The 20,494-nt window shown below is 31.8% G+C and overlaps 1 protein-coding gene across 1 annotated transcript in view; it reads left to right on the forward strand.

Moving 5' to 3' along the window:
• Positions 1–261: 261 nt before the first annotated feature.
• The window catches only part of LOC127715488 (COMM domain-containing protein 5-like), a 61,733-nt gene continuing 41,500 nt past the window's right edge, over positions 262–20,494 (forward strand). The window contains exons 1-2 of the mRNA XM_052221549.1: positions 262–593; positions 7,670–7,830. Coding sequence (XP_052077509.1) covers positions 446–593; positions 7,670–7,830 — 309 coding nt within the window. The 5' untranslated portion in view covers positions 262–445. The remainder of the gene's footprint in view (positions 594–7,669; positions 7,831–20,494) is intronic.

Here is a 20,494-nt window from a genome sequence, read left to right on the forward strand (position 1 = left end):
CCCTTTTTGTGGGGCGACTTGGCAGGACTAAATTCGTCGGGATTTTACTATTTTTCATAAGTGCGGCGAGTTGCAAGACCTTTCTTCATTGGGATTTTACCCTTTTTCATAAGTTAAACGGGATATTACCCTTTTTAACAATTGGGACGATAGGTAGAAAGTGGGGCGAGTTGGCGAAAAAGTAGGGCGATTTGGCAGTGGGGCGAGTTGTCGTAATTCGTCATCTATTGGAAAAGCTGGGATTGCCTGAAAGGTTTTAGCAAATCCTAAGTTTACAAAACTTCCGCTTCCGGATGGGGGCAGATACCGAAATTTATGAAATCAGATGAATTTTACTGATATATTTTTCTTTATGTTCATGTCATGTCTTGACAAAAGTGTTATTTAAATATCACACATTTCCCCATTACGTATTGAAGTCATCTCGAATCTTCTTTTGGAAAAAATGTCGATAATCCAAGTAACCGGCAGCAGTGGTAGGATAGCAGTTGATCGCACACCATTCTACGGAACAAGAGTACCACCAGAGATAAAGAAAATATCAAAACCACTGGCTAAACTCGACAAACAGACTTTCAGAAAAATGCTCCAGTGTGAGTTTGAAGGATATATTTTCATAGGGGACAAAGTCCTCACTACACTTAATGACTTATTTAAAGAATTTGATTTAAAAAATGTAGATATTCCATTTTTTAATTTGGGTTGGGGATTATACAGGTGGTGGGTTGTTTATAAGTTAGTGACATCTCCATTTATCCTGATAGAGAGTGTACACAGATTCCACTGTACCCTCATAGCTATCGAGGGGTGCTCTGTTCACCGAGGGATTTTTCCTGCTCCTTGATGATTTTTGGTTTCCCAAACCACGCCACCCCTTATACATGTCTTTAATCATATAAAGATAACGGATTCACTTATCTTATTATCAATTTGCACTAGATTTACTACTGTCCACATACCATCTTGTAAAACATACTGTACCCAGTACCCAGACCGTAGTTTTAAAGTGTCCACTGACTTTGACCTGGAGATCAATATGTTGAGATGTCTTTGATTTGTCTGTTTCTGCCGAGGAGCCAGGTGGTTCTCTCTGAGTACTTCTACTTCCTCCACCATAATAACAGATGCCCTAACACTCCCTCTGAGTCTGGTTGTTTATAAGTTAGTGACACATCTCCATTTATCCTGATAGGGAGTGTACACAGATTCCACTGTACCCTCGCAGCTATCGAAGGGTGCTCTGTTCACCGAGGGATCTTCTTACATGCATACAAACATACATACCAATGAAATCATTCTTCTTCTTCCAGGTAAGGAACTGGATTCAAAATTTGAATGTGCATGGTTCCGCGCATTCATCCATGAAACATAAACAAATGTAAATTGTGGAAGTACAAATTACACTGCCAGGGAATTTATTTAAATAATGAAGTTGCCTTTTACTCGAGTATGTACAGTATTTACTCTTGTGCTATGTCTATTTTCTTTATTTGCTATCAATTTGAGAAATGCACTTGTTTCTTGGTCATATTTTCCATCTGACATGTCTCTATCATGTCCCCTCTTATTCTCCTACATAACAGTGTAGTTAACCTTAGTTTCTTCTGTCTTTCTGTGGAACTTACAATATATAGTTTGTTGAAACCTGGTATTTGATGTGTTGCTCTTTTCTGTACATTCTCAATCTTATCTATTTACTTTTTTTTAAAAGATACCCATACTCATGATACTGTCACTAGCATATTCTAAGTGTGTTCTCACTGATGTATGCAGAATTACAACACTGTAGGCTTCCCTGGTTCGTATGAACCCACTGTGTTTTCTTAGTTTTATGTATCTATGCTATTTCATCAGTATGTTTCACCTTTGTTGACTTGAACATAAGGCTTCCCTATTTCAATTGTTTTATATCTGATAATAATTCACTTGATATTCTAATTATTTTTGATCAACTTAAATACTAGAGCTTCCCCAGTTTCTACCTTGTATATATGTAAATTGGAGGCTTCCTTAATTTGAAAACTCTAATCTTAACTTAACAAAAAATATGTTAAATAAGGCTTCCTTATTTAACTTAAACACATATATTTCTGTTATTAATTACTAGCACCCATCTTCGGTTAGTTCCAGGGATAACTCAATCAAACCCTTCTATGTTGTCTAATATTTGTTGGACAAAATCAGTTCTGTGATAGCCTAGGTGTTGCACAGAATCTATTAAATTTAGGTGTTCATTGAAGTAATCGATTTGCCTACACACCTTTTTGTATATGTTAGATGCTAATTGAACTTGGGTGCAGCCTTGAAATACTTTATTCACCAGAAGTACTGGAAAGTGTTTATTTTGGGTAATTTAATAATGGTTGATAAACTCCTTTTTTCTTGTCTCTATTTTTGTTGGCTCTTGTAAATGAGAAATTTGGACATTCAATAAATAGGACTGTACTTGAAGGTAACCTGGTTGAGAGCTGATTATTTTGTCTTTTAAGTCTTGGTATTGGAATAATGTGTATTAAATATTCTGATACAGATATTCTCTGAATTTTATGGTCTTGTTCGTCCTTTTTGTAATTTCACATGTTCCTAGCCAGATTAAAATAATGGGTTGATCTAGATCGTTAATTTTTATGCCCCACCTAGGGGCATTATGTTTTTCAGTCTGTGCGTTCGTTCGTCCCTCCGTCTGTCCTGCTTCAGGTTAAAGTTTTTGGTCAAGGTAGTTTTTGATGAAGTTGAAGTCCAATCAACTTGAAACTTAGTACACATGTTCCCTATGATATGATCTTTCTAATTTTAATGCCAATTTAGAGTTTTGACCCCAATTTCACGGTCCACTGAACATAGGAAATGATAGTGCTAGTGGGGCATCCATGTACTATGGACACATTCTTGTTGTGTGGCTCTCACTATCGACATTTGCACCTCTCTCTGGCAGTACTTTAAATTTGTCCCCTATAGAGTCGGGGACAAATTCTTGAAGGCCAAGGCCTTTACTGTCTGTGAATATAATAGTGTCCTTACTTAGTTTAGCTCCGCGTACCCTTTGATAAATTTTTCCTGCTCCTTGATGATTTTTGGTTTCCCCAACCACGCCATCCCTTATACATGTCTTTAATCATGTAAAGATAACGGATTCACTTATCTTATAGTCAATTTGCACTTGATTTACTACTGTCCACATACCATCTTATAAAACATACTGTAAATGGTAGATAGGTCAATTTTGGTCAGCACTAAGCATAAAAAAACCTTCAACACCATGACTGCCATACAACTCATTCTAGTTTTCATTCTTTTCTGGATTTTTTTGTAAAACATCATAAACAGAAAGGAGCATACCATATCCCTCAATTTTGTATCTGATCAGCATACGATTTCCCACTATTTTATTTATCTGATTAACGAAAAGTATAATGATAAATAAAACAGACTTGTAGCAAAACCTTCAGGTATTAGGTAGCCCCTGTCTCATATTGTGTGTATTATATATAAAGGGATTATGTTTCAGACATGAATTATTAAATTATCATGATTATCAGTTGTTTATTTAATGAATCCCTGCTTTGTGAAAAAAATTCCTTAAAACATGTGAAGGCATTAGATACTGAAGAAATCTTACATTGGCTTTTCCTTTTGAATTTTGATTTAAAGTCAATTTTGAATTTTGATTTAAAGTCAATTTTGAATTGCTGTACTCAAAATATGCAAAGAAAAAATATTCATCACAAAGTTTTCAAGATATATTTCAATTTGACCTTGACCTATGTATTTCAGATAAAAACACATACTTTCATTTTTCAATTTTTTCTGAAAAATGAAATAAAAAAATTATTGTGGATAAAAAACATAGATATCTTTTCTTGCTTACAGAAAAGTATACTGTCAATTTTTCCTTTTTATTTAGACACATTCTATTTTTTGATGCAGTAATGAAATTAAAATGATCATTTGCATAAGGGAAAAATGAAGGGTCCCAATCCTTATTTTGGAGCTATAAAGTGCAGATACACATGTATCTATATTTTAATTAATATTCGAGATTGATCCATTAACAATTTTGGCAAAAATGTTGCAGTATCGTCTTATAAATTTTATCCAATATTCTCTTACAGACACATCCCTTGTACATGCACATTATAATGTTATACTAATCACTGACATATTGAAACTTATTGAGGATACCAAGTTTACATGTTACTAAAATACAATTTTTCACTGTCTTGATAAGTCACAAATTGTTTAAAACAAATCACCATGTTCTGATTGGATTTATTTAACTTTCAAACTCTCTAACTAACTTTGAAAAGAAAGAGTCAATGCACCCATTCGGCACTTCATCAAAAGTCTGCCATTCTAGAGGCATATTTGGGTTCATCCAACTTAATAAGAATTCCAATTTTCCATTATTGCCAACTCTTGCTTCATGTAATTTATATCCTTGACCACAGATACTAAATTCTTGTTTCAATGTTCCCTGGTGTTTTTTTCTGAATAAAGTTCAATTTGTCTTGCAGCAATCTCTCCTCAAATTTTGTTGTGAAGTAATTTATAAAATTGTGAGCATGGTTTTGAACAGATGTTATTGAATGCCATTTTTGAATAATTTCAGTTTGAATAAGAAAATAAGCCTTTTTATTTATTTAATGCACTGCTAGCAATTTTTCAGGTTGTGAATATTCTACGGAAGGGTAGTTTTTGGTTGATAACACATTTACAGATTACTTTTGTGAATTAGCACTAGATTCATTATTTTCAACCTCTCCTTGTTTGGCAGATTTATTAAAAAATTTATGTTTACTTTGATTGAGAGGTCTTTTTCTCTTTTTCCCACTCATAGTTCTGTCTGCATGAAATTATCGCACTATATTTGCTGGAATTTTGCATGGAAAATGCCACTTGGTTTGTCCTGTTTTGAATTTTATTTTATAATGTAGTGTACTATTACCTCGATTAGAAGCCATCAGACTGTCAATGTTGTCTTCCGTAAATGGTGTACATTATCCGCATTTGCAATCCTGACACGATGGTTTGGTGTTGCCAACAGGAGGATTTTTTGGTTGGTTTTGATTATTGTTTTCTCCTACTCTCTGTTCTCTGTTAGGTTGTTGTTTTTTGTCGTCACCATTTCGCTGTCCTCTGTTATGTTGTTGCCTGTCATTGTTGTTTCCATTTTGCTGTCCTCTATTTTGTCCTCTGTCGTTTTTGTCTCCATTTCTCTGTTCTCTGATTGGTTGCTGTCTTTCATTGTTGTCTTCATTCTCTGTCTGATGTTATCATTCCTATTTTCATTGTTAGGATTATGGTCCTGTTGACCTATTTCATCTGGTCGAATGTTAGGGTCATAGTATGGCTTCAACCTATGCGCAGTTACTAGTGACTTCACTTCTTTGTTGTTTGCACAATTACGGATTCTATATGTGTGATTTGATCTGTTTACAAGTGTTATATAATATGGACCTACCCATTTACGATGCAATTTTGGAGCCTTTCCTATGGGAACTTCAGTACAGTAAAGCCAAACTCTTTGGGTAGGTCTAAACTCGGGTTCCTGTGCTGTCTTGTCATATTGGCGTTTATTTCTCTCTTGAGCTATTTCTATATTTTCTGACGCAATCTTTCTAGTCCTTTCTAAATTTTGTAAAATTCTTCCTAAAAATATCCTATGATCTTGGGCTCAAATGATATCATAGTATGAACTTGTATAAAAAAACATAAGCTAAATAACACACCATGACATATATATAGGAATACTATGCACTTGTGTCATAGTTCTTCATTGTTTATAGCATTGAATGATCTTCATTGTTATTGTGACTTGACTGTAAGTGTTGTTCTCCACCTGTTGCAGTTTGTTCTAAATTCTGACCAAATTGCAGTTTGATTTATCAAACCAAACTGTTCAACTGGTCAGAAATTTTAAATAAACTGCTATAGAAAAACACAGTCTTCAAGTCGTGAAAGTGCAAGGTGATAAAATAAAGCATACAGTGTACCTACATTCCTATTAAACTTTAATTCCACTTCATAGATATTATGTAAATCATTCAAAGAATTTCAATACATATATATATATAGTTATTGTAATTGTCATGCGAAAGGTGATGGGTACTGTAGTAATTTTGAATTACTAAAAAATGTCCAAATTTAAGGTTTTGAATTATTTCTTCTAAAATGGTGTTTTTCTATGCATGCTACAAAGCTTTTTTTGAATTAATCTCTAAAATACTTGGTACATTTGTAATATATTTGAACTCAAACATGTTCTCTTAAAGTTTTAAAGGGAGATAAGATCACAATTCAAAAGATCAATGAATTTAGATTATCTCCCATGGCTGCTTATTAACAACATATTGTAAATTCACATATATTTTACTGAATATAGCATGTTTTAATTCTAACCATGTCTGATTCTTCTGAATATAAAAGGTTTTTTAAAGAAAAATTGTATGAAAGCTTAGTTTGGATATTTTATAGCATTTCAAAAACTACTACCTATCACCTTTCTCATGACAATTAGAATATAAATATGTATAGAAATTATAAGAATGATTTTTCATAATATCAATGAAGTGGAATTAAAGTCTATTATGATGGTATAAAGTATGCTTTATTTTATCACCTTGCACTTTCATGGCTTGACTATGTTCATTAAAATTTCTGACCAGTTGGACAGTTTGATTTGAGGTAGCTGGGGTGTCTTCCTTCATCTTGGATTTTGATGTGTTTTATCATATTTACGGCTGTATTTTACAAAAAACAGAATATTTTTGTTGGATTCATTTTTTTTTCAACTTTGCCACATAAGGAGAGATAACTTAGATAAAGTAACTTTTATAATAGAATGTGTTGTGAATTTACCTATTTTATTATGTAGAAAGAAAACGAGTCCGGTGACCCCATTTTTTCTTTTTCTTATCTGAAAGCATATTATTAGAAACTATCTTCTCAAAATTCTATGGTGTAGTTTTCTTTTTATCATACAAAATTGTGTTTTCCATGCATAATCTATACAAAATCTGACAATTTTGCACAACCTGTAGCGTGAAAAAATGCTCTGTGACCCATACTTTTTATTATATTTTTGAAAAAAAGCATTATATAAACTACATTTTGACAAATTATTAAAAAATTCAATGGATTTTAATTTAGACCCCCCATCTACCTTGAACAAACAAATTGCAATTTGGTCAGAATTTTGAATAAACTACAATAGGTGGAGAGCAACACTTACAGTCAAGTCTCAGTGATGTGAAGAAAAAAAATGATTTCTGGAATTTTAAGATTATTTTTAAATTATAGAATGTGACTTTGATAATGTTTTAATTTTTTCCTGCTAAACTAGAAAATGTCATAAATGGTGCCATTATTAAAGAATGATATGTCTTTTGCCATAAACATTGACATAAGGATTGAAAAACTTCAAATATGAAAACATTTTTGCAATAAAATTATAAATGTGAATTTTGTAACCTATAGAAATGCAGTCTGCACCAAAATCTTTTCAAACTGTGTATACTAGTCTGGATAGACCAATATTCCAACATTCTTCTTATGTGTCTAAACAAAGTTTTGCAAATACTTACTAGTCCAAATACAATTTTACTATTCTGTGAAATGAATGTGAATTTCTTGTTATTGATAGTAATTTATCAACATTTGGTTATTTCAGTGATAGTAAATTCATTGGAAGGGAAGGATGTAGAATTTTCTCAACTTAAAGAGTTGGAGACATCTGACTTCAATGAAGAATTACTGAGTATCATATACACAGGGATGATCCAGTTGTTAAAACTAGCAATGAGATTACCACTTGTATCTCTTAAACCAGAGGTACGTACAATTTTATATTACAGTACAAAAGTTATACTGTGGATTCATTATTATTCATTGGATACCAATTTTCGTGGATTTCTTAAGTACAGGTGAACCACGAAATTAAGTGTTCAATGAATTACAATTTTTTTATAAGGTTATATGCAGACTTTGGCAAACCACGAAATCAAATATCCACGAAAATGCAAGTTTTCCTCAATCCACGAAAATTGGTATCCACGAAATTAAATGAATCCACAGTACACTAACAAAATGTTAATAGATAAACAGTTCTTCACAGGCCATTTTGAACATCATGAAACATTCACAAAAAAAAAATAAAATAAAAGGGGGGTTCCCCTAGATCTTCCAATGCTTCAGTACTTGCATAATAAAATATGGATATTGTATTATTGAAATTAACTGTTATAAAATTTTGGAAATAATTTTAGATTAAGGAATCTATCTCTCTCATGCATAGCTATGATTCCTTTCCCAGGTTTGGCTTTACTCTTGGTCCATTTTGGTTTTCCAGCTTCTCAATGTTTGCATTTGGTTTTGAATTTTTAAATATTTTGGCCTTTAGCATCACTGACTGAAGAGAAATTAATTGTGATCAATTACAAACATGGAACAGACAGCTACAAAAACAAATAGGTTTTGATTACTGTAAATTGAGAAATTATTGCGTGCATTTATTACAATCTCATTAAAATCAGCTGTTACTTTTTGCTACGATACTCTCCAATTATCACAACATCTGATTTTAATCAGATTGCATTTACCATTGCGATTATGGAAGAATGGATAAAACTGTGAGATTAATTATTTTGATTAGAAGAAAATCTGCATACAGATATATGTATCAAATTTCAGAATGCAGGTTCTTATTATTGCGATACTCAACCGGTCACATTATTCGCATTAATAAAAACCTTGCAATAATTTCTGAATTTACAGTACATGTATTCCTTATACTGGAATTCAGATGTGATTTCTTATACGTATGGAAGAATAGTTAAGTCTTATTCTAAGATGCAGGAATCCTATGTAAATAAATTATAAAACCTTATATTAGATGAAAGATGTAAATGCAAAGAGCAGATAATTTCCTGTTTGAAAGAACAAGGTTAGTTAAAGGGATGAAGACTTTTCTCAGATACTCTTCATTTAAAACTGATTCACATGCTATTGTCATGATTGTATAGCTACAATTCATAAGTAATATAAACTACTTGATGAAATTATGTGAGTCTCTTGTTTCATGTGATTGTTGAATTATCTCCCTTTGAATGTGCTTTTGCAGTTTTATGTGAAGTACTCAAAGATCACTTTATTATACAACCTTTGCTATGTTATGTAACCTTTGTTAGGACATTTAAAGAAATAATGAAATTTTATTGAAGCAAAAAGAAATATGAAAAAAAGTAATTATTTTGAAATCCTAGCAAACAGTTCTCAGAATATTTACAGCTTAATATGCAACAAGAAGTACCACTAATGTGTGACAGGTTTCCACACACCTATCGTATTAGTTTTTCATAAATTGTTTTGTTATGAATTAGGCAATTAGATTTCTCATTTGAATTGTTAAACATTTTTCATGTCAGTGTCTTTTATAGCTGACTATACAATATGGGTCAGTCTTTGTCATTGTTGAAGGCCATGCAATGACCTATAATTGCCTTTGTCTTTGTCATTTGAACTCTGGTAGATAGTTATCTCATTTGCAATCATACCACATCTCCATATGAAAAAAAATGGTCTTTTAAAAAGACTAACACAATTAAGTTCATTACAAAAGGAATAAAACAATTGAACTTGACGAAAAATTTCATTTACTTCTAAAGTGGCTATTACATATACTTGTACATGAATCCTAGTCAGTTGACAATACATTTTTAAAAAAATCCCTTAATAATCCAATTTACATACTGGGGATTTTGCTGGTGTCTTCCCTTGTATAATATTATTAGGAGGTTGCATGTTTAGCTAATGGCCTGATTTGTCCTAAATTTTTTAAATCAAATTCATCATCATATGAGTTTTATGTTAAGTTAGTAAGGTATGTTAAAAATCTTAATTGTAGTGCCTTTCAAATACAATGTATTATGAATATTCAGTAAGATTTTTAGGTAAAATATGGCAATAATTTAATGTTTCTTTAATTAAACAACATGAACAATTAATGACAAAAACTGAATAGCTTTTACATGTTTTTTGTTTAAGATAGAAAATATTTAGTGCATGCAACATCAAAGATAATATTTATGAGATGTGTTGAGTATATAAACAAACACTGTGTAAATTATTTAGGTTTTCCCCCCATTTATTCTATACTTGCAAAGAAAACAAAAATATTTGAAAATTCACCTTATACTCTACCAGATGTATTTCCAAGAAAAATTTAAATGTTTTTTATTTATGACATCATGAATTTTATTTCCTACACCTGGACTGAAAACTAGCGGATAATGAAAGGTCTTTAAAACAGAAAGTATAATAGAGTGTTGTCAGATCCTTGTAAGCAAATTGTCGACACGGGATCTATCTTTTATTCAGATTATATAGTTACGTAAATGATCCTTATGGCATGGTGTTCATACATTTTATATGGGTATTTAATCAATCAACAAACATTGCCACTGTTGCTAAAAAGAAGAACAGAGGGGATCAGCATATATTTTATACGACCGCAAAAAATTTTTGCGTCGTATAATGCTATCATGTGGTCGTCTGCTTCTGCGTCGTCTTCCGAAGACGCATTTATTTTCCGGACAATAACTTTAGTTTAATTGAATGGATCTCTATAAATTTTTACCAGAAGGTTCAATACCACTAAAGGAAGGTTGGGATTGATTTTGGGGGTAATGGTCCCAATAGTTTAGGAATTAGGGGCCAAAAAACTAGGTTTTTCTGGTTAATGGACAATTAAGACAATTTAAAAGCAGTGTAAAGGAGGTAATCCATATACATTTAAAATACAATGTTTTGTATGTTTGGATTTACCTCCCTTACATAACTTGTAAATTATGTTTAAAGAAATGTCAGGTTTTGGACTATTTGCAAAAAAAAGGGGAAAAGGGGGGGGGGGGGGGGTAAATGATTTTTTTGAGGGGTGGGGTCAATAGGCAACAGCATAGTGTATTGCACAAGAGCAAAAAAGGGGGGTAAATTTTTTTTTGGGGGGGGTAGGATGGGGTTGGTGGTCAATTCGCAACAGCATAGTGTATTACACAAAAGCAAAAAAGGGGAGGTTAACCTTTCTTTTTTTTTGGGGGGGGAAGGGGGGGGGGTCTATTCGCAACAGCATAGTGTATTGCTCCAAAGCAAAAAGTATATAAATTCAATTCATATAACCAATGCTAAGTTCTTTGTCTACAGTTACTCTGTGTCAGAAACCTATTATGTGTCAAATATTTATTTACAATCCAAATTCAGACCTGTATCAAGCGTGAATATTGTGTCCATTTTTGCCCCAACTGTTCAGGGTTGGACATCTGCGGTCGTATCCAGCTGCACTCAGCAAAGCAATTCATTTGAAAAGTTTCAAGAAGAAATCTTCAATTGAAAGTATTGCGCAATAGATTTTTTAGATCTTTGTCCACATTTATTTTGTGTCAGAAACCTATATTATGTCAAAAATTTGATCACAATCCAAATTCAGACAGTATCAAGCTTGAATATTGTGTCCAAACTTGCTCCAACTGTTCAGGGATCGACCTCTGCGGTCGTATCAGGCTGCGCTCAGCGAAGCATTTTATTAGTTTATGCATCAATTTGAAAATTATAGGAGATACAGGAAAAATCATTGTGGCCATAAGACTGTCCACTAGAGTCCTAATGACATGGAGTTATGCCATGTCTATCCTTGTCATTTGTATTGTAGTGGACAATTAACTGTCTCATGAATTGGCAATCATACCACATCTCCTTATATTTATAGATTGGTAGATAATGGTATTCTGATACTGTAAATTCAGAAATTAATGGGAGGTTTTATGCCCCACCTACGAGAGTAGTAGGGGCATTATGTTTTCTGGTCTGTGCGTACGTTCGTTCGTCCGTCTGTTTGTCAGTCCATCCGTCTGTCCCACTTCAGGTTAAAGTTTTTGGTCAAAGTAGTTTTTGATGAAGTTGAAGTCCAATCAACTTGAAACTTAGTACACATGTTCCCTATGATATGATCTTTCAAATCTTAATGCCAAATTAGAGTTTTGACCCCAATTTCACTGTCCACTGAACATAGAAAATGATAGTGCGAGTGGGGCATCTGTGTACTATAGACACATTCTTGTTATTTAATGCTAATAATGTGACTACTTGAGTATCGCAATAATAAGAACTCGCATTCTGATATTAAATACATATATTTGTATGTAGCTTTTCATAAAATTGCAATAAATAAACTCTCATTTTTATCCAATCTTCAAAGTTGCAATAATAAATGCACACAATAATATCTGAATTTTCAGTACTTTTGATATGATGATATTTTCTCTATCTCCTATAATTTCCAGCTATGCACAAAAAACATCTATTGTTCCATGTTTTTTCTACTTTCAAAAGCAGGTCAGGAGTATTTATAAGTGAACAGTAGCTTACAGTGCATCTTGTTTGGATTGGAGAGCAAAATAAAACTATCTTAATATTTTTATACATTTTCAAATTTTTTTTGGTATAACTAATTAAGAGAAACACAATTATCATTTGACATATATATGTTTTTAAAATGTATAAAATAGACCAAGGCATGACTAATTTAATGACATTTTTTTGCATAAATAATGAGAAAATGATTTATCAATGGTAAAATAATTATAGTATTTATGAATGAAAAAAATTATAGTATTTATGAATGAAAAGTGACAATTGTTTATACATAAAAGTACTTCGTATTCATTCAGTTTGATAATTTTGTTGTTCAGATGTTCTCATTTTCCAGAGTTATGGTTTTTGCATTAGAGATCAAGATTAAAATATCTGTAAATATTTTTGAAAAATGCCAGTGGGAGTTATTCTCATCACTTTTCCTCCTTCATCTGTTGTCCATCGTTGTCTGTTAACTTAAAAAAATCATCTCCTCTGTAACTGTAAGGCCAATTTGAACAAAACTTGGTCACAAACATCCTTGGAGTATCAACTGTAAATTCAAAAATTATTGCGAGGTTTTTATTAATGGGAATAATGCAACTAGCAACTAGGTGAGTATCGCAATAATAAGAACTTGTGTTCTGATATCTTGTACATATATCTGTATGCAGATTTTCCTGACATCGCAATAATTAATCTCGCATTTTTGTCCATTCTTCAAAAATCACAATAATAAATGCATTCAATAATTTCTGAATTTACAGTATTTAACAAAATATGTCTGACAATCTCATCTGCCAACTAACATTGAAACCATGGCTAAAAATAGAACATAGGGAATAATTGAAGTATTGTCTAATGAAACAATGAAAGAGAAAATCTGGCACAAGCAAAAATGTTCTGAATCTCATCCCACAGCCTATTTTGACCAAAACTTTCAGACTCCTTATTGGAATTACTGACCTTAAATAAGTTTTGCTCTTGAACTACTACCTTGAAAAACTGTGTAATAGATAGATTGAACTTTTATTGCAAAAATGATCCGCAAGAATACTTGTAACAGGCTATTATTTGAACTTGGAATTATTTTTAATTATGGAATTTGCATAATTTCTTGTGCTGGAAATTTTTAATAAATTCCATGTTTATTCTGTACTTCAATGTTCTGTGCGGCGCACAACACTTTCTATTACAAAGAAGATAGTACATTTTCAATAGAATGTATTGTGCCGCGCACAACACTATCTATACAAAATACATTATATGGAAAGTGTTATGAACCACTCAAAACATAACAAATAAACAAGGATTTTATCAAAAAATTCAAGCACAAGAAATTATGCAAATTCCATAATTAAAAATAATTCCAAGTTCAAATAATAGCCTGTTTTGTGTAAAATGGGAACTTGTGTGGGCCAATTGTGTTTTTGGCAATAACTGTGAATTCATTAATTATTTATATCAGGTTTTGTTCACATGTGTTTAATTTTTGCTTTGTTCTCGGCAGCTAAAGAAAATTTATTGATGTTTAAATATTTTCATACATTATACTGTTAATTATCAAGTATACACAGAATTGATGTGTAAACTCTTTTCTAAAGGTGAAATATCATTATATATAAAATCAGTCTTTTGAGTTGATTGACAGATCACAAGAATGTACATATATTTAATTAAGATCTCTGTTTTCATCAGAATTAAATTGGCTAATCATACATGTCATACCTTTTGACAACACAGCAATCATGCAGTGACATGTACAATACTGTTAATTAGCTGTCAAAACCGGAACATTTTGCATAAAATGAAAAAAAAACAAAACTAAATTAAATCACATTTACACGGATATTTGCATTCATATACTTTTAAAATGTTCTGTTATACCGTCATAAAAATGATCAAAACTATCAATATTTTAGCATGCTGTGATGCACAATGCACATAATTTACTTTCCTTTAATATTCTCCAAAATATGTGTATTTTTAAAGTTTGTAATAATTCATATTTATTTGTCATCGATTTTATTTGTCAGTCAATCAAGTTTATGTTGTTAACATCTTATTATACACAACAGTGATTTTTTCATGTGTATTTTCCCAATCAGCACAAAGGACCTCCTTTGTGCACAAAGGACCACAAAGTAGTTTGAGAAGAGCACAAAGGACCTGAAATTCCCTTTAAAGCATAGAAATAATATAATTCCTGAAGAAAAATGTAAAAACAAAAACCAATTTCAATAAAAATTGTGATTTTAATAATGTACAATTTGGTATTATCACCGTTATCGGTTTGGAACCGTCTTTATATCCAGGTTATGTGATAGCTCATGTCTGTGAATTTTTGAATAGTTATAAAATAATATAAATGATAAAAATGTTAATTATTAGTCCCCTACCGACGAAGTCGAAGGGGACTGTAGGTTTGCACTCCATCCATCTGTCTGTCTGTCCATCTGTCAGTCCGGCAAATCAGTTATCCAGACTTTTTTTCTTCATGCTTGAAGATATTGATTTGATATTTGGTTTATTGATTTATCATGACAAGTTACAGGTCAAGTTAAATTTTCAAGATTTTAGCTTTTCTCTTTGTTCAGTTAAAGCCCTTTCCCTAGAATTAAATTTTTGATGAAATACTTATTAATTTATAGATTTCTGTTCAAAGGGAAATAACTCATTTTTTTAAAAGACTTTTAAAAGACAAAATGACGTTTTGGATTTTTTTCCTTTTCTTTGGTAAATTGTTTGAAGAATTTAGTGGTAGGTTTGTATGTCATTCTTGAAGATATTGATTTGATAATTAGTATATAGTTTTATCATGACAAGTTACAGATCAAGTTGGAATTTTGTTCCAGTCTGATAATTTTGTGCAGAGTTATGGTCTTTGGACATAGAAAATTCACTTAAATAATCAGTTTTCAACAATTCACTTAAATAATCAGTTTTCAACAGTTTTTTTCGTCATGCTTAAAGATTTTGACTTGATATTTTTATGTAGTTTACACATTGACAAGTTATAGATCAAGTTAGAATTCCGTTCCATTACAATGAATTTGTAACCAGTAGGGGACTATGTATTGCCATGCAATACTCACAGAATGCTTGTTATTCTTAATATTTTGATGTTGTAATTTTAGATAGAGACTTTACCAAAACTACAAAAATTATGTAATGATACCAATGTTTAACTGTTTTTTTTGGTCTCGTCTATCATCATCAGTTTGTTTTCTTTTACGTATGGTAATATATTTTAGTGTCAGATGTAAGAGTACTTGCATTATAACAAAAAAGTCAAAACTTTATATTTCCTTTTGTGATTTATTAAGATAGTGAAAATACATATGATTTTACGATAACATTAAGAATTTTGGTTTTGTCCTCTCTGCAGCTGACCTTGGCCTGTGACGTTGCCCAGGCTTCTTGGCTAGACGTTTTACCTTCGGTATTGCAAAACCATTTGCCACTCTTATCATATTGTCACTGAACTTCTTGTCAGTGGCAAGCTTTCTGTAAAGCACTTCTTTTTCAATTTGGGAAATACTGTGCCATTTGGAATGTTGTATTTTGTGTTTCTTGAAATTTTCAAAAAGTTCGTAATTGCCGTTGCCAACTATTCTTCGTCTTCTGTGTGGTGAAGTTGGATGACATTGTAAATTTTCTCTAGCAGTTCCGGTAATTGGTGAGATTTCCAGTTAAGAGCTACCTTAAAGTGGTGGTTCATCGACTCACAAGTATAGTTTGTCAAGAGTATGTTAGAGTCATATTTGCGATATGGTTGATTAACATATGAATTGAACAAACAGTTTTTATACGATCGCAAATATTTTTTGTGGTCGTATATTGGTATGACGTTGGCGTCGTCGTCGTCCTCCTCAGAAGACACATTGGTTTTCGCACTATAACTTTAGTTTAAGTGAATGGATCTCTATGAAATTTTACCATAAGGTTAAATACCACAAAAGGAAGGTTGGGGTTGATTTTGGGGGTTATGGTACCAACAGTTAAGGAATTAGGGGCCAAAAATAAGCATTTTCTAGTTTCCAGACAATAACTTGTGGAACCGTGTATGGATCTCTCTGAAATTATACCACAAGTTTCCATAACACAAAGGGATGGTTAGGATTTGCTTTGGGGGGTTATGGCTCAAACTGTTTAGGAATTAGGGGCGAAAAAGGGGGAAAAACAAGGTTGTCCTGGTTAATGGACAAATACTTTAGTACAAAACATAATTTAAAGCAGTGTAAGGGAGATAAATCAAATACATCATTTGAATTACCTCCCTTACACTGCTTTTAAATGATGTATAAAGTAATGGTTAATGAACAATTAAGACAATTTAAAACAGTGTAAGGGAGGTAATCCAAATACAACGTTTTGATTACTTCCCTTACACTGCTTTTAAATTATGTTTAAAGAAATGCATATTTATAAAGGAAGACCAGTAAAAATATCGGCAAATGTTGTTTTTTTACAAAAAAATCCATATGAAAGATTTGACACCATATTTTGAATTCTATTATAAAATAGATTAAGTAAGCACTATGGTAAATTTAAATGGATAATTATGGTTGCAAACTCCATTGAATTGAGATTATGACCGTATCTTGAGGGAAAGAATTTTTTGGAGGGAAAAAGGAGGGGGGGGGGGGGGGGATTTTTTCTCATTTCAGATTTCAGAAATTAAAAAGAAAATTTTTTGGAAAAAAAGATTTTGGGCCAAGTTTTCAAGTTGGTCCAAATTGGGGTCCAAAATTAAACTTTGTTTGATTTCAACAAAAATTGAGTATATGGGGTTCTTTGATATGCTAAATCTAACCATATATTTAGATTTTTTATTTGTGGGCCCCGCTATCAAATTGGATCATATTGAGGTCAAAAGGGTCCAGAACTAAACTTTGTTTGATTTCATCAAAAATTGAATTATTGGGGTTATTTGATATGCCAAATCTAACCGTGTATTTAGATTTTTAATTTTGGGTCCCGTTTTTTAAATTGGTCTACATTAAGGTCCAAAGGGTCCAAAATTAAACTTAGTTTGATTTTAACAAAAATTGAATTCTTGGGGTTCTTTGATATGCTGAATCTTAACATGTGTTATGATTTTTGATTATGGGCCCAGTTTTCAAGTTTGTCTAAGTTGGGGTCCAAAATTAAACTTTGTTTGATTTCAACAAAAATTGAATATATGGGGTTCTTTGATATGCTGAATCTAACCATGTATTTTGATTTTTGGGCCCCGTTATCAAATTGGTCCACATTGAGGTCAAAAGGGTCCAAAATTAAACTTGTTTGATTTCATCAAAAATTGAATTCTTGGGATTCTTTGATATGCTGATTCTAATCATGTATTTAGATTTTGGATATTGGACCATAATAGGTAAATTAAAAAATTTTAAGTTCTTAGACCACATTCATTCTGTGTCAGAAACCTATGCTGTGTCAAATATTTAATCACAATCTAAATTCAGAGCTGTATCAAGCTTGAATGTTGTGTCCATACTTGCCCCAACTGTTCAGGGTTCGACCTCTGCGGTCGTATCAACCTGCACCTAGCAGAGCATTTTATTAAGTCTCATCTGAGTTTCGTAATAATTTGCAAAACACGGAAAGCTGTTACAAAGTTCATTGGACTTGGTGTCGAAATCTATGGTGTCAGATTTTCTTACTTTACGGATCATAATTGCTATGAAGAAAATGTTTCACAAGATGCAAAAGGAACTGGTATTAAAGTAACTGAGTGTCTTTGAATACATTTACGAATCTTTAATTGCTACGAGGGACAAAAAAGTATACACAGCGCAATAAAAAAGTCTTTAGAGCTGTTTTTTTGGTTATTTGTGTTGTTGGGTTGCTTGTTAGTGACATATATCCATTATCTCAATCTTTTATTAGTCCCCTACAGACGAAGTCGAATGGGACTTTAGGTTTGCACTCTGTCTGTCTGTCTGTCTGTCTGTCTGTCTGTCTGTCTGTCTGTCTGTCCATCCGGCAGTCCGGCAAATAAGTTTTCCACACTTTTTTTCTTCGTGCTTGAAGATATTGATTTCATATTTGGTCTATAGTTTTATCATAACAAGTTACAGATCAAGTTTGAATTTTGTTCAGGTTTGGGGATTTTGTGCAGAGTTATGGTCCTTGAACTCAAATTCACTCAAATAATCAGTTTTCCGCCTTTTTTTTGTCATGCTTGAAGATATTGATTTTATGATTGGTTTATAGTTTTATCATGACAAGTTACAGATCAATTTCAAATTTTGTTCGATCTGATGATTTTGTGCAGAGTTATGGTCCTTGGACTCAAATTCACTCAAATAAACAATTTTCCACATTTTTTTCATCATGCTTGGAGATATTGACTTGATATTTGTTATATATTTTACACCTTGACAAGTTATAGATCAAGTAAGCATTGAAATGAAATTAATTATTTTAACAAGTAGTTTTTCTGAAATTTACTTTCTGCTATTTGAGTCCTAATAAAATTCACACATAATTGATTATATATAGATTGACAAAATCATATATCATTTTGAAAATTTTAACATTCGCAATATAAAAATTTAGTTTTTCAAACTTTTGAAAAGAAATTCTGACAGTAACAAGTAGATTTTTTGTAAATGGTTAACTATTAATAAAATGAAAAGAAATAAATACCGTATAATGAATCGTCTACGCTAAGTAGCTTGTTAATTAGATTTATCATATATTTAGATAAATAATAAAAAATAAGAATAAGTTTTCAATTTCCTTAGCAATGAAGATGAAAATAAAATATATATAATTTAAGATCAATAATTTGCTCTGAAAGTAAGCAAAAAGAAAATATACCTGTTGAAGTCTAGATAAACTTGACACGTAGTTGTATTGAGAGTGAATCATGCTGAATTTGTATAGCTTTGAATGTTTCAATGAAGAACTCTCTCATTTTGTATTTTCTTATAAAATTTTGAGTAAAATGGTTTATATTTCTCGAAATCGAAGGGGACTTTAGGTTTGCACTCCGTCTGTTTGTCTGTCTGTCTGTCCATCCGTCAGTCCAGCAAATCAGTTTTCCACACTTTTTTTTTACCTGATTGAAGATATTGATTTGAAATTTGGTAACTACTTTTATCATGACAAGTTACAGATCAAGTTCGAATTATGTTCCGGTCTGATGATTTTGTGCACAGTTGATAGTCCTTGGACTTAGAAAATTTAAATTCACTCAAATAATCAGTTTTCCGCACTTTTTTTTTTCATGCTTGAAGAGTCCAGTCTGATGATTTTGTGCAGAGTTATGGTCCTTGGACTTAGAAAATTCACTCAAATAATCAGTTTTCCACACTTTTTTTGTCTTGCTTGAAGATATTGACTTGATATTTGTTATATAGTTTACACCATGCAAAGTTATAAATCAAGTTAGAATTTTGTTCCAGTACAATGAATTATTAACTGGTAGGGGACTATGTATTGCCATGCAATACTCTCAGAATGCTTGTTTTTTTAACAATGTTATTATTTTTAATGACTGCCTTTTAACACTGATAATTAACTGTAAAGAATTTATAACGGTTTGTTCATCCCAAGCGCAATCAAGTCCTCATTATAGTTTTATACAATACTTATTATTTGTGGAATTGAAATCTTTACAAACAGTATTTGCTTTATTTTTTTCGGTTTAATGTCCTGTCTTTATTTATATATTTATGTTTTCTCAATATTTTTCAATATATATATGTATAATAAAATCTTCTTGAAAAGTGCTGTAATCTTATGCATATGTATCAATTTCAGAGCACGGTTTTGTAAATCTTCAATTTTAATACCAATTTAACTCAAGTATTTTAATAAAAATCAAATATTTTTTTTTCGTATGAAATCAATTTTCCCACATTTTATAAACAATTTAAGGTCATTTGTGCTTTTATCAAACTCCTTTGTGGTTCTTTGTGCACAAAGGAGGTGCTTTGCAGTGTTTTTAGAGACAGCATTTTGTCATCTACTCGCTAAAAAAGCAGATGCAGAAAAAATCTGATATATGGTATTCATAAGTCATGCTTCAGTGATTCCCTATATAATCAACCAAATTTTTCCCACAAAAGGGGGGGCCCGG

The sequence above is a fragment of the Mytilus californianus genome, unplaced genomic scaffold (assembly GCF_021869535.1).
Source record: "Mytilus californianus isolate M0D057914Y unplaced genomic scaffold, xbMytCali1.0.p SCAF_9, whole genome shotgun sequence".
In the NCBI taxonomy this organism is placed as follows: domain Eukaryota; kingdom Metazoa; phylum Mollusca; class Bivalvia; order Mytilida; family Mytilidae; genus Mytilus; species Mytilus californianus.